General features: G+C 39.5%; 1 protein-coding gene across 1 annotated transcript in view; it reads left to right on the forward strand.

Moving 5' to 3' along the window:
* The first annotated feature begins 5,044 nt into the window (after positions 1–5,044).
* The window catches only part of prdm6 (PR domain containing 6), a 208,603-nt gene continuing 197,269 nt past the window's right edge, over positions 5,045–16,378 (forward strand). The window contains exons 1-3 of the mRNA XM_072584508.1: positions 5,045–5,203; positions 5,782–6,269; positions 12,018–12,322. Of these exons, the coding sequence (XP_072440609.1) occupies positions 5,798–6,269; positions 12,018–12,322 (777 nt within the window). The 5' untranslated portion in view covers positions 5,045–5,203; positions 5,782–5,797. The remainder of the gene's footprint in view (positions 5,204–5,781; positions 6,270–12,017; positions 12,323–16,378) is intronic.

Raw genomic sequence — 16,378 nt, forward strand, 5'->3', positions numbered from 1 at the left:
ACAAGAAGGATTGAGACAGCTACCGGATCCAACCTACTGGAGCCAAGAACAAGCCCTTTTGGATGTCTCAAACTATTCAAGTAATGGGCGATGATGTGTATGGAGAAAGCTGACGCATTAAGCACAAAATAAAGTTATCACTTAATGTTTTTTTATAGCCGGTACTACACGTGTGAATCGAAGCGAAAGGGTCCAGAGTAGCAAACAATTCAACCTGCTTGGGATTGAAGGCCACACAATGGTTCCTAATAAGCCCTTTTGCCCGAAACGTCGATTTTCCTGCTCCTTGGATGCTGCCTGACCTGCTGTGCTTTTCCAGCACCACTCTAATCTTGACTGTAATTTCCAACATCTGCAGTCTTCACTTTCGCCTTCCTAATAAACGGCGTCTGGTGCTGTTTAAGATGTCTGTTGACACTAACTAGAACGGGACAAGGTGGCATCAGCCAGATTAACATCCATCACAGTTATGGTAAAGAAAACTTCACATTATAAACTTCAGTTTACAAATCCCAATCTGTCTCATCAAGCTAAATGTCTCTAGAAACTCCCAATTAAACCGGAGATACTTACTTGTAAACCAAACCAGATCAGGATTTGTATACAACACTGATTAAATTTCAGCCAAGTTGACCAGGATTGGTCGTGGTAATGTTTTCTTGTGGTTTGAAAGTGGTCAGGTGGAGAGGGAGAGAGTGCCTGCTGCTGTTCCCTTTAAGATGTCTCCTGAGTGAGGATTTGAAAGTGTGAGGTGTTGCGCCCCCTTGGGTTTGTTCGGTAACTACTTGTGAAACTCAGAGTTTAGGAGCCGGACACTTCACCGCTTTCAGAAGAACCATTTCCAGCAACTTGCCGAACCGCGCGTTCGTTAACCGTTTTGCTAAATAACTGAAGTTCGATTTTCTTGGCGCGTTGTGTAATCTACTATATTTATTTACCGGGCTCCGTGTTTTTCTTTTACACGCGTATCACGTTAGGTCAGGTTTTCTGAGATTTGTAATAAATAGCGAGAAATGAAAGTCAAAGTAACACCGAGGGAGTCACATCCGATAATTATGATTCCATCTATAGTTGATATTGTTATATGTGAAAGCTTGATAAATTCGATGGTGACGAATTACTCCAATGTGGTTATTGATCGTGTTACTACTGTAACACATCATTCAGTGACACTGGAGTTTTGCAGTATTTTCACATTAATTCTGAATGCAACTGTAATGATCTGTATGATTGCGAGCTTGCACATTGTGTATTTTGATACCAGATGCAGAGAAGGCACAAGTGTATATAGTTTTGGAAGATTATTGATTATAAACCCTCAAAATGTACCGTAAAGCATGAGCCTGAAGTTCAGCACTGCTCTTTCTGATCACTTCTTTAGGATTTAAAAAAGACCTACCAGTTAAACCTCGGAATGTAAACCATGGACAGTATTTTTATAACACTGGTGATATATTCTCATCGTTTTACTGTCAATGCAGTGTTCCGAGTATTTGCCCGGACATTAGTCTGTAATATGTTTACTAAATGCTTTCCCCTTGCCTTGATTGGTCTTGTGCTGAAAGCGATAATGGTTGAGATTCAGTTTTGTCCACCTTACATTTCCCACAAATTTTGATCACTTACCGTGCAGTGAATTCTTCCGAGCGCGCGCTGAACTTCCCACTGACAGGAAAGAAAAGGCGTGAAGCATTTCGCGTGATGAAGGTACACGTTTTACAATAATGTGGAGTTCATGTTTACAAAGAAAAACTGAACTGGATGGAAGACGGCACCAGTATCCTCCCCGACATTACTTCAAATAAACTGCTGTCGATAATTCTACTGAAACAACTTTATGTTCATTAAAATGGAAACGCACAAACTGTTAGAGAATTTATTTTTGAACTCATGCCTAGCTGAATGCCGAACATTATCGATGCGCTGTTTTACCCATCCCCATTCCCGATTGTTTTCGTAGATGGGAAAGTTAGTGAAGAGTGTTGCTTTAAACCGCAATATGAGCCGGATGCGATTTTATAAAAACTCAGTGTTGATAATGATAACACAGGGCAGAATGCTTGGACTGTATCATTGTTTGCACGCCCGTCGCTTTATACAGTGGATCGTTACATTATGCTCATTAGGTTCATACACGGACAGTAATTATCGTCCCGAACCCATTGACAGGCAAGTTTACAATCTGTTACAGTTTCTCTTTCCTTTCTCCACCCAAAATAAGTGCAAATGATGCAAGAGAGTGTGATCTTCATTAATCCCGCCTGAATAAATGTCTGTATTAATGAATTATAAACCCGTGAAGCTGTGACCTTAAAACTATAGTCAGGAGACACCTCAGCCAAGAAAAGCTGTTGAATTCTTTATCGGACTCCTGTCAAAATGAACCGTCTATTTGTCTTGCCCGATCAAGAGAATTAATTAACAAGAAATGCAAACTTTTAATTGGGTGTCAAATGGAATCAGATTTCCTAATAACCAGCTATCCAGATCGAACCCTGCCTCGCTTCTACCTTGTGGGACACGTCAAAAATTGTGACTTGCTTTGGATATTTTACGCGAGAAAATGATGAATTTCGGTAGTTAATTTATCGATCGCAGCTCCCATTCCCGCATGTTTTATTTTAGAAGTCATTAATCAATGAAGAAAAACATGAGTGTGCTCCCTGCAATTTAATACACTGAGCCTTATTTCAGTCCAACAAATTTGCTTGGAATATTTACATCGATTGCAGATTTGTACATGCACGCACACACATACATAAACGCACATATGATAACACGATCGCTTTAGAGGCGGACAAAACCAGTCTAGGTGTGATCATTTTTAACATCCAAAGATTTTTTTTTTACTTAGCCTAAATCATAATTGTTACATAAAAGGTCCTTTCTTTCTTTCTGCATAATGACTTACAGAAAACTAGCATGCCCAATAAACGAAATATAATTTGAATATTAATTTCACGTTATCAGATTGGATAAATCATCAATCAAGTAAATGTCAGCGCAGTGCTAAATGTGAGGGATACGATGCATTGCAGCAATTAGACTTTGCTTAAATAAATTTACATTTTTTCTTGCTATAATCGACAGAATGCATTAGCAAACTGACCTGGCTGTTGTTGGACACTGACAAACAGACGGACATGGAAGACTTTGCAATTTCTCCCAGAGGACGCTTCTTAATCAGACTGCTAGTGAGCTCCTTTATTGCTCTTTGCCTCCCAAGTTCAAAAAGTCCCTGATGAAAACGGGTTTTATTCCACCATCCCACCCCACCACCCCGCTCCCGACACACTATATTGTTCTTTTATTTTTTTTAATTGAAATAGGATTTGTAAAGGTGACAAAACTGAATGTTGTGGGCAGCAGACTGACAATGGTATTACAAAGCAACAAGATAGACCTTATCTATTTGGTTAACGCCCATGAATTGCTGGAATAGTTATTGTGTGATTAGTGGGTCCCAAGTGAGTAAAAAATCTCGACACGCTGCATTTATACTCCACATAGTGCAGCGTGCTATTACACATATTACACACGCTCTGATCTGTATCAGAGAGTAGTCCAGCAGACTATATCTAAAACAACCGCGAATCATGGACGAAGTGGCAAACATTTTGTTTTAGATTCCATTTATTCTCCTAATTGAGTCGATCACATGCATGTGTTGAACATGACAATATAATGTAACTAAACCCTGATAAGGAAAGGGGTCACCGACCCTCACTTTGTTTCCATATCAGTAATGATATTTGCTCTATGGTCTCCCACAAGCTTCTTGTAGCACTTGGTGTATTATTTTATAATATAAAAAGGAATAGGAAATAAATCGCATGAACTCGAAAAGATCTATTTACAATGAAATGCCAATATATCACCAGCTATTTGACTGTTACATAAATAACGATCTCTGCTGCAGAACTCAATACTCATGGTGTCTAGCGCAGTGTAATAACATAGGACGCACCATTAGTCGTTGCTTTAATAATCTCTAAGTTCAGAGTTCAGCGTATTTTGGAATCACGTTGGCATAATACATTCTTTTAAGTGAAGCAAATTTTTCATAGTCAACTTTATTTCGCACCAAAATTCCTTTCCGCGTGATTGTGTTTGTCTTTTCGCTCAGTGTTATCAATCTATGGACTAGATGACGGACGACCCTGTCAAAATGACGCCAGTCAAAACATTTCCAGCGCTGCCCCACTGGAGTTAGGAGAATATGCACCGTATTAGATAGAGACATAATCCAAACACACCAGCGATTTTCTCAGAATCTGCTCCTTTTGTTGGGGAATTATGCAACACGAATCTGAGTATTCCCTTTACCTGTGTCACCTCCGTGTGCTGGAAGACTTAAATGGCGCTCTGCAAGACATTGCCTGCACGGCATCACCTGGGTAAAGGACACTAGTCAAAAACAAAAGATAGGAAAGTGGACCAAGGAAAGTTAAAGACGAGGAAAACTCGCACGAGGACATTCGTGGGAGGAAAGAATAGAGAAACAGAGACCTAAACACGCAAACTGTGCTGATAGTAGGGGCTACAGACTGGGAAAAAAACATATAAACTTTACGACGCAACTTTGCTGGATATATTCTGGCCTGAGTTATCTAAAACCATCTACTCAACATTCATACGCACTGCTCTACTTTTGTTCCATCTCTGTGACTTCTTCCCAATGTTTTTCTGAATTAGAATTAAAACAGTAAATACATGGGACATCTTGATGCCCAGTAATTCGGGCAATAGATTGTGTGTGCACATTGTTGAAGTAGACTAAAACCAGGTTTTAAAAACTCTATTTGCCACAAGTTATGCAAATTGAGCTACTCCCAGGAGTGTTTGCTATGCTGTCAGGTTTAAGTGTTATCTTTAGAGAAATGTTCTAACATGTGGTTGACATGGCTGGGGTTTGTATGTAATGGGGTGTGGTTACTTTCCAGTTTTCATCAACGTTACATTCCCCCCTCCCCCGTCCACTGCCAAATCTGTGCTGTCGTAAAAAACCACGTGTCCTGCTCCAAGTCAGACTGTAAACGTTACAGGGACCTCATAGATGAACACAATCCCGTGGCTCGAATCTAACGCACGGCGATTCCCACATAATAACCGTCCTTTTAGGATAAATGCGGAAGTAGACTTATAGAAAGCACGGCGCTTCTGTTCTAACAGTCAGAACGCTGACTGGAATAACATCTCGTAGGTAAGTCATGCAAAAGCGGTCTCCCACGGCTGTGTATTATAATTGCACAGAAGGACGTCAGTTCCAAGTTGGGCAGTTGGTCCACGGCTCCTGCAAGTTTTCTCCAAGTTGTTACGTTATAATGTACTTCTAAGAAAAAAAGCCGGAGAAAAGACAGTGTCACACCCTGATATTCAGGCGGTGTCCAGACTCTTAGTAACCGAAGCGAAACTAAATCCATGTGTTTTCAAAATGCCTCTTTGTCAGATGACATTTTGGATTCCGGCTACTTTTAGTGCGTTGTGTTAGAGAATCGTACAATACTTTATAATTTATTTGACCTGTCACTTGAACTGTAGACGCGGGCCGTTCATAGATTCAAACTCGGTGTAGTTCAGTATCTGGATGTAACACAACTTACAGTTCATCACCGCTCCCGCTAAAGCCTGTTTGCGCTGAGATAACAACATATTCATCATAAACATTTCATTTTATATCTTGCGAATAAAATCTAAGGATATGCCTGCTAAAGAATAACTTATGAAAGTCAGTTTTGTGCAAGCTATGCTTAGTGACTGTATTTGTTGTTATTATTGAAGTTGGAAGTCTATTGAGATGATGAAACCCAGCGAGACCAGTGGATCCGCTTTCCTGAAGGTCGACCCTGCCTACATGCAACACTGGAAGCAGCTTTTCCCCCAGACACAGCTGAAGGTCGGCTCCCTGACAGTGATTCCCAGTCAGCTCCAGTCACTCGATAGAGCTGGCCCGGCAAACGACAGCCTCCGCCAGCACTCTGGACCTCTCACCTCCTCATCTGCCTCCTCGTCCTCTCCTTCGGCGTGTTCCCTGTCTTTCTCCGGCTTGACCCCGGTTCCTGTGCCGCAGATCTCGGTGCTGGGGCAGCGCCCGGTTTCTGATCCGCCCTCGGCGCTCAACGGCAACCAAGGCAAAGAACTGTGCTCCTCGGGGCCGGAGAGGGTCCCGCCATTCTCCTTCACAACAGAAGACCTGGACTATTACCTGTACGGGCAGCAGAGAATGGAGATCATCCCAGTCAACAACCACACCACAGACCCCAATAACCGTGAGTAAATCATATCTGTCACTCTCCAATATATCGCCTGTCATACCTCCCTCCCCAGAACTTTAACAAAGGAAATAGATTTCAAATTGCAACACAGACCAAACAGATTGTCAAGTAGGTGGAACATTTGATTCACTCAATTAGAAAGTTCATCCCAACATACTGCAGCACAGTTAGATAACAATGGACCAAAGCTGGATCACAAATTTCCTGCAATCTCATATAAGGAGTCTCCCAGACAATATTCCCAGCCGTTGACGTACAAAGTTTTTTTTTGATTTTCAAAATGCCCGTATAAAGTTTTCACCAGCTCTCCCGGCCCAATATCAAATCAAAGGCGACTGGTTTGAAGCGAAATTGGAACAATATGCGGCGTAAATCCATCATTTTTTTTAAAAAAAAGAATACAATAGTGCTTAACACCCTGAAGATGCTGCCTTATTGTGGTTTGGCTTGAAACTCGACCGAATCAAACATCCCCTTTCTCGGAATCAATAAGGGAGATTGCCAAGTGACAGAAATCGCTCTTTAGCATAGGCTCTGCTTGGAGCTATCCTGCCTTTGCGTTTGTACAAACTGGTGCTTAAAAAACCCAACGAAGAGGTCAAAACAAGTGAAAACATCCCTCAGTCAATGGTCCTATGAAAAGTTTTTTTTCAGGTAAATTATCCCAAACTGTTTGACCGACAATACAGACCAATTCGCAAAAACATCAAAATAGTGGCAGTTTAACATACCAGCAAACTAAAAAAAGTCTTCAGACAGCTTGCAAATACCTAATGCAGTAATGCGCAATTTGACATGGAATATGCCTGAGTCAGAGGCGAGACCCAAGTCCAAAAGACAGCAAAGAGTTGAAGACATTCTTTTCAGCTAAGATTAATGGGCTTCATAATTAAAGCCCTGGTTTAAATAGGTGTTTGAAAACTCTGCACAAAATAAAACTAAACGTGATTTTAGGTCAGCCCTAAGGTTAAGACATTTTTTTTATTAAAAAAACCCTCTCACTTTGAAAGGCTCCGATTATTCCCGCTGGCACCTTTTACTTCAAAACAGTGGAACATTTAAACTAGTTGATAGGGATGTGGATGCAGGAGTATAATTCCATCATCTTCAGTCTCGAGCCAAACATTTGTTTTCTGGAATCCATAGATACTTTTCTGTTTGATCGATTTTTTTTTCTCAACAGCTAAGCTGAGATAACTCATTTCATATATACAACAGCTTGGATGAATGAGCAAGGTCCTTATAGATGCTGAGGTAAACAGAAACCAGTGAAAGATTTTACTGTTAAGACTGGGATGGATCCTGAAGTTACAGAATTAACTGATAACCGTCAACCAACTTCCCTCCCCTGAATTCTTTCAACAACTGCAAATAAAGTAACCCAAAATATCGAAGGTGTCAAATTAGCACATATTCTTCATAAACTAAGCGGTCATTTCAAGAATGGCTACCTTCTCTAACTATAGCTTTATTATCCATATTTCCTTTGGTTGAAAGGTGGTAAATGTTTATTTAACGTGATAAAATGGTCCATCAGCACTAATCTCCGTCGATAACTGCCACACAAAGATGAGCGATGAGCGGACAAGACACAATTAATTGCCACTAGTTTTCTGGAGAAAGCTCGCCGAATCGACTGTATCAGGGCACCGATCGATCGCCTCAGAGATGCTATTCATCATCTCGGTATTGTTTGGGTCTCTTAGGGACCAGCCGTAGTTTTATCTAAAAATCCTATCTGTCTTTCTTCACCCCGCCCCCCCCCAACCCCCCCCCCCCCCCCAAACTCCGTCAACCTGGTAAAATCCAATCAGCTACCCACCGTACAGTCCCAGTCCTCTGTGTAACCAGGAACACACCAAGTATTGGTAGGAAACACAGCAAGACACATCGGAGTGAAGAAGTACTCACAGGACAACTGTTTACTCCAGTTGCATTGCAATCTGAGAGAACATATTTTTATATTTACATAATTCTATTGTTTTTGCATAATTAATACAGTATGTCGCCGATCTGATTTATATATTTTTATATAAAACATATCATGATCGTTCTGATAGAAACTTATCAAACGACTTACAATTTGGAATTTATGCTTTGGAGCAGAGACTATTGCCTCATATGGGCGGATAGGTTGCAAATATATTAATCTGCCAATTCAATGCAATCTTGTATTGACAGCAAAACAAAATTATTCAGTCGAATGACGTTCTAATATTGAGTATTTGGAAATACATCTATCTAATAGACAAATGCTTTTTTGTGCCACTTGTATTTTGTTCTGTGTAATTTCCCTGTCGCCTCAGATTAACCATACAGCGTGTGTGATATATAATAGCTCACAACTTCAAATAAGTAAGAATATCGACATTGTTCTTTTAAAAAATATCGCTTTCAAAGTGATCACGAAGGTTGAACTGTGGGTGCAGATCATGTTGACCAGAGATTAAACATAGAGGAACTTTGCTTACTGTTACTTTACTCATTTACAGTTAGTCGTGGGAATATTTCATCTGAACAGTCCTGTCTGTGTGAAAACTAACGGGAAGTAATAAAAATTGTTTTATAAAGGAATACCGTATTAGGGCAGCTTTCTGAGTAATTCAGGTTATTCCTGTCTCACTGTCAAGTTAGAAAGAAGCGTCCAAGCAAGGCTTGACAAAAATGTAGGACTCTTAAAAAGTTTCACTACGAGGTTAGGGAAGAATCTGCAATCCTGGAATTTTATTCAATTAAAACATTTGTTTCAACTCAGCATATGGTCGGGAGACGGAGCCTCCAAGTATACAATGTGTTGGAACTTTAAAACAATTTTGACTGCAATAAACCACGTATATACGGAGCAATTGTCCACAGTTTAGGACTTGTAGCTCCTCTGTGCTGAATGGCTGTAAATGTTTTGGATGATTGTCGTACAAGACACGATGCATACATAGATTGTCTTGAACGAACAGTACTGTGTAGCCCTATTAAACTCTGGACTTCAAAACTCGGATTTGCTGATGTCGTTTCTATGTGGTTTCAGACAGAGGACACGACAATAATAGCGGGTTCAATAAGCATGTTTAACCGAGTGTTTCCCACTCTTATATTGTAACCAAACACGCATAATAATCTAAAATATCTGAGACTGTTGGACATAATTTATTTAACATCAAAAATCATTGACAGTATTGTACGGAAATATTACATCTTCAATCAAAGTTAAAATGAAGTATGTGCGTGTTTGTTGGGGATGTAAGTGAGCATGCTTGTTTATTTGCATTTATATATTTTTAAAAACTCAACAATTTAATGGAAATCTCTAGTTTAACCCATCAGTTTTAATGCTGTAAACTTTGAGCTGAGAAGGAAAACTTGGGGCGGGCGCTAGTTTATGTGGGTTAGAAAAGAGGCTCAGTTTTGTGAAAAAGTTGAAGAGCAGCCAGGGAAGGAATAGGCGCCAGTTTCGATTGGTTCCAGTCCTGTTCTGACTGTCCTTCTCCCATTCACAAAAAAAAACAGCTTCGATAGCTCAACACGACCACACCAAGGAGTTTCCATCCATCAGGCATGTACAGTCAGAGCAACAAACCTACAGAGACAAGGCTGAGTGGCAAACTCTGTTGCACAACGGTATACATTGTCAGTCCACTGATTGGATAAACCGCAGTGTTTACTGGTTTAGCTTCGCACCGTCACTGTCCTTTCTACAGCATCTTATAAGTCACCTGGACTTTTTAATTGTTAAAACCTATGTTTATAGCTCATTCAGAACACTATTTATAAACCCCAAAGTCCACACAATTCGCTGTCTGAAGAATTTTGTGAGTAGAAGGCAACTTATTTCAAACGTTCCCGCCGAGAATCGCGCTCAATCGGGATTCTGACAATTAAAATATGTCGGATGGATTATAGTTCGACAGTAAAATGAATTGTTGGATTTGGAAGAATGTCATCAATCAATCGTGTCTAGTTACTAGTTTTGGAAATTAATTAAATTGAGAAACGAGCTCTCTCTATTTTAAATAAGGAAGTAATTCATTTGCCGTGACCTTACATTCTGGGCAATGGGACATGCCCGAGTAATTTCTCGCGCATCTTTGTGTCCGAAACTGTTGCTGAATTCATAATGGTAAGCCATTTATCATAGCCAAGCCATTTATGACACATTTCTTGCTGCTTTAGAGATTGGATTAAGATGTCCTCCCGTCACATTGCTGTGGATCGTGGCAATTACTCCTGAGTATATTCCCAAGTTTCCAAATCAAAGAGAAACAATTAAAACCGCGCCTAAAACCGTGTTAGAATACTTCAACACATTGCTATCTGCCAGCATCTCCCCCCGCCACGCCCGAAGAATTAAATGTGATACTCGTGCTCTGCAATAAGGTACTTAGCGACTGCAAAATGCAGAATAATTTGTAGGAAGATTGGCAGCACGACACTGTTGTATGGATTAATTGAAGAACTCCTCGGTGTGGACAGAGAGGTTAATTCGTGTACATACTGCATCTCTGGATAATGCAATATTACAGACTGCAACCCTCTCAATGAAACAGGAAAACATGCAAATTAAATCATCGCTGTAGAAAGGTGATTTTTTTTCATACTTTCGGCATAAACTATTATATAGCGATAGACAGGTAGCAGTTACTGAGAAAAGTCTTTGCTTCCAAATGTAAACACTACAATGTACGTAAGTGATCAATTAAAACAATTATCCAGGACAGGATTTGGGAATGACATTTTTAAGAAAAAAACTATAAAGCTCTTAATGTTTATATTTAGTTGAAGACGTGATTGGGATGTAGCTCTCCATCTGATTTTAGACTTTTCACTGGTGAACAATACAAGGGAACATGACTTTTTTCTAAACGCTTGAAGAAACCGAAACAAATGCTTCCATTTTTGCCTTTACAAAAAAAAATGACGATGTCTGTACGCCGTCTGAATTGCTGAAGTCTGTATAATAAATAGTCTTTAACTCTTGTTGTAAATCGCAATAAGCTGAGTAAGGAATAAGTTGACATTTGCTGTTTCCTGCTGTCTCCTTTCACTAATCGACTGTCTCGGTCTCCCCCCTTACAACCCTTTTCATCAGCCCTGATAGTTGGCACGTATTCTAACCTCATATCTTCCTCACTACTCAGTTAATTCAATCTCCACTCTCAGATCGTTCATTCTAATCTGACCTTCCTTCTTGCTGTCTAGTTTAGCCTGTCCCTCTAAATAACCATTAAGGATTGAATGAAGCATCTTCAGTTCCTTGGTTACTCACCTTATCTTGCTCACTCCCTCACCTTCGAGTGTAGCTCATTGCTAATGATCTGCCTTTCTACCCAACATTTACTACATTTTAAAAATGTATGGCAAGGAGTACTTTGAGAGGTTTCAATATAAAAGACATTGCACAAATCTAATTATAATTATTAGTACAGTAGTGGTCTGTACCTCTTCTTTCCCAGTTCTTCTTTCTTGCTGATTAGAGTAACCCGTTTTCTATCTGTTCTCCTTTCTTTGCCATTCAATGAAATACATCAGCCCACTTGCCACTCAGCCAAACTTGCCCTTTCACTTATGACTTGATTTAACCTATTTTGCTCTGTCTAACCTCCTTTCAGTCCAACCTTCTTTCTTTGCTGCCAGATTAACCTATGTCCCTGGTCTAGTCTCTAAGTCTAATCCATGCCCGTTCCACTATCTTTTAGACTAAGTGGTTTTTCCTTCACTGACTAGTCTAAATTGTCCTTCTCTCCTTAGGCTGTGACATGTGTGCTGACAATCGGAATGGTGAATGCCCAATGCATGGGCCACTACACTCACTGCGTCGCCTAGTGGGTACAAGCAGCAGTGCAGCTGCACCTCCACCTGATGTGCCATGTGGCCTGCGTGAGTTGCCACGCGAAGTGTGCTTATGTACAAGCACCGTGCCAGGCCTGGGCTATGGCATCTGTGCAGCACAACGCATTCCACAGGGGACCTGGCTTGGGCCTTACCAGGGAGTTGCCATCTCCAGAGAAAAAGTACAAGTTGGAGCTCTCAGGAACAGTCGTCATCTCTGGGAGGTAAGAAGCAATTGACCTTAAACTACTTGAACATTAGCATGTTTTGTACCATTCATCCATTAATTTGCATTGTAGATGTTACATCAAAGCTACAACATGGCCATGCAATAGAATAAGTTTTATGTACAATAATATTGTATGTATGATATATATTTGTATGAAATATATTGTTTGTATGAAATATCTCAAATGTTGTTGAATTTGACATCACACTCTAATGACAAGAATGACCTTTTAATGACAAATGTTTTGATGAGAATGTCAAAAACAAGTCTTGTAAAAATGACATGACACAACATTAAGAATATGGAAATCATACTACTTCAGCTATATTAGAAATAAATGATCAATAATATAATATATAGTTAAAACCATTTTTGGAGCCTCTTTAACTCCTTTTGGACTGAACATATCAGTCTACTTGTGATACAGGCCTTTACAATACATGTTTTTAATTTCTGCATGAGACTGAACAGATAGTTTGCCAACAATGAGTTCTGGTCATTTAGAAACAATTCATCATATACTGTGATGACTGTGACATTTTCCACATCTTTGTTTGCAGTATATTTTCTACTTAAAAAGAGTAATGCATGTTTTTATAACTGACTTTTTTTGGGGGGGATGGTACTTTATCTTTGCAGGCATTGAGTTGAAATATATTTCTTATTTTAATAATTATTGTCTGCACATAAATGGGGCACTGCAAGAAACGTTGATATTTTCACATTCATATTTGTTGTTTTAAGCACTGTTCTGACATATGAGCCATAACATTAACATGAGGTCTTAGAACTATTGAAATATTCAACAAGTTGAATATCAATGAAGAGTAGCACATGCTGTCTAAACGAAACGTATCTGAATGAAATACAACTTATTCACCCTCATATCAGCCAGCAGCTTCAAGCAGAGTGGAAATACCACGTTAATTGTGAATCACCACAAGTTTCTAGCTCATTTCTGCAGCTTGCCATTAACCTATTGATACAGCATCCCACACTTTATGTCCACGTGATTTTCATGAAATGGCTGTGTTTCCAAATTAATTGCTCAGAAAGTCAAGCATGCCATTTATCAATGTAATTAACTTTTTAATGATACAATAATTGTTTATCACTGTTAATCAACTCTCTTAGCCAGAAAGTAAACAATCATAAACGTGGAACCTAGTTTCTTCTGATTGTGAAATGATTTAGGAGGTTTTAAACATGAAAAAGGAAAAATAATTTTTAAAATTCTACTTTTCTCTTTTTCTCTCCTTATTTCTCCTTCTGTACCTGATTTGACATTGAATTCACCACTCTATTAAACACTTCTTCTCAGTACTTTCTAATTTTGTTTCTTAATCCTTTAATCTCATTGTTTAAGATGATATCTGTTCTGTTGTTCACTAAGGTTATCAATGATCCTGTTACCCTTGCTGCACTGTTACCAGCTTACACTTCCAGTGACTTTGTGGGCAGCAATAGTTTAAACAATAAGGCCCCAATTTGCATTCCTGAGTTGAGGGTGCCTATTCATGAGAAATTCATGCCCACGCTTTAGGTTCAGTCCAGTGGGGGTGAGGGGTTACTGGATTGGGATTCAGACTGGGCCTCCCAGGAAGAGTCTAAGAGCTTGCCAGTTCCCAAAATGACCAGTGCATAAAGCCTGCCTGAGGACTTTTGACACTTTACTCAAAGATTAAAAGTAAAGGTAAAAACAGCAAACTTCAATCTTGCTCTCATCCCTTACTCTCTATGTCCCATTCATACCAACCTGTGCTTTTGTGCCCATCCCACTGGCCCTTCATACTGCTATGCTAACCTATTCACCTTGCCTGGCTCCTTATATCCTGTAATGTCACACTGTGCCCATTTAGGAAATTCCACAGGTTTTCATACTTGCAATGGCAGTCTATTCATGTCTATGAGCTCTTGTCAACTATATGCACAATTGTCCCCATAGCCCTCTATCACCTCTATACTGAATCATAATACCTTTCCATTTCCCTATGCCCTTCCATCTCCACACTAACTCAGCTATTATCAGAATTAGGCATCAATCAGGAGGCAACTTGACAGAAAACAAAGTTACCATTCACTATTGAAAAGAACACACTGTCATTGATACACAAATCACCCTAACATTGAAATTGGTTTAACTGTTCCTTTATGTAAATCGACTCTACACACAAGTGCTTCATAACTTCCGTGAACAAATATTTCCATTCAATAAGTGGTCAGAGCTATCTGTCAATAAGTACCCTATTGTAAAAATCAGTCACACAGCACAAATCTTATAATGGTTATATATGGCCAGGCGTTCTGAAATACCTTGCATGATTTTAACTCCACATATCCTTGGGACAGTTTAGAGTCATATAGGCATAGAGATGTACAGCATGGAAACAGACTCTTCAGTCCAACTCGTCCATGCCAACCAAATATCCTAACCTAATCTAGTCCCATTTGTTAACATAAGTCCCTTAACAACTTTGCCAGTCACAGTGAATGTATGAACATTTTAACACGAGCATGCTTTATCATGAATTCAAAGGGTATCTTCACTCGGCCAAAGGTGTCTTACCTCCACTAAATATGTCCTAGCAGCTGATTCAAAAGGGGAGAACATAACGCTGCCTCAACATTATCTCTCACACCCCCTTATTCCCCATAGAGCTCACGGCTCAGTTTTATATTTGTGGACACTTCTTGACAGATTGATACTTGTTCAGAAGTTGGACGATCCAAAGAATTTATGAATCATTTCCACCCAAGTTTCTCCACAGCTAACAGTCTTCAAAGGTACTTGCCCCTGACCCTCCTTAGTCCCTGATGTTCACCCTCAAAATATCATGAGACCATATCTGCAGGGGTACCTTACTAATCCAAAGGGGTACCCTGATATCCAAAAGGAATTCATTGAGAACAGATCTGCTGCTACCTAGTTAATTGTCCACACTTAAAGTTTCAAATCCCAAGCACTCCAAAATCCCAAATCAGTGGAAGCAGCTGGCTATTTCAATGGCAACATGTGTGTGAAATACAACCTGATCAGATTTCTGCCCCAGAGAAATGAGAGATGGCAGCTTAGGAGGTTGATCTTGCAATGCGTGACTTCTTCTCGCACAGTGGGATGTGCTCTATCTCGATATAAATCTGGGCTAAACGTGCAATTATTAGTCTAACTAATGGATGTACTACCAGCTTTCCCTCTCCATCACAATCTGTCTCATTGTGCTTTCTGGAATTCAGGTGTCACTGATGGCCATCAAGACAGACATTCATGTTATTCCTTAGAGTACTAGGAACTGATGCTACCCCAATAGCTCTCCAATGGGAAAGCACATCTGGAATAATAACCAATGATATATTGCTTGCATTAGTAGTGAAAATTCAACAAGTCCAATATTATTTTGATTCCTGACAAGGCTAATATTAACATTTTGGATGATGGATGCAATAAAAGGGCATTGGTATTAACTAACTGTTAATATCTGTCTATAATTTTACTTTCAAAGAAGAAAACCTTTAATCTTTGCTGGAAATGTTTTTGTAATCCAGTTGTTTAAAATGCTTTGATAATACAGATACAGCTACCTAATTAACCTATACTGTTAGAGTTTCAAAGTTACAAAGTTCAAACAAGACTTGAGAAGTTGGGTGAGTATTTTCTTGCATTGTAAATTGCATGTTTTTAAAATATCTTTACGACTATTGAATTGTTTGGCAGTATCAAGTTGCGATTATCTCCACAATCTTGAAAAAATCAATTATGTCATTTTGAATTCTCTTCGCAAAATGGATCAGGGCTCGTTCATTATGCTTCTACATAACTTACTTCAGAATAAGCCAGAATCTTTGAGATATGAACATCTGATATACTTTCTATGGACTGTGGAAGTGCTGCACAAAATAGGTTGCGAGTTCTTTCCTTGTTTTGTACTTTGTTGTACTCTTAATACTCAATTAAACTGTGATTATAGTGTTGAAAAGCCAGGACTGTTTTCTTATTCCTGTTCAGTTTTCAGGATGGTTTTTGATTCGCTACTTTCAAGTTTGCGCTATCGGT

This window comes from Chiloscyllium punctatum, chromosome 2 (genome assembly GCF_047496795.1).
Source record: "Chiloscyllium punctatum isolate Juve2018m chromosome 2, sChiPun1.3, whole genome shotgun sequence".
NCBI lineage: Eukaryota > Metazoa > Chordata > Chondrichthyes > Orectolobiformes > Hemiscylliidae > Chiloscyllium > Chiloscyllium punctatum.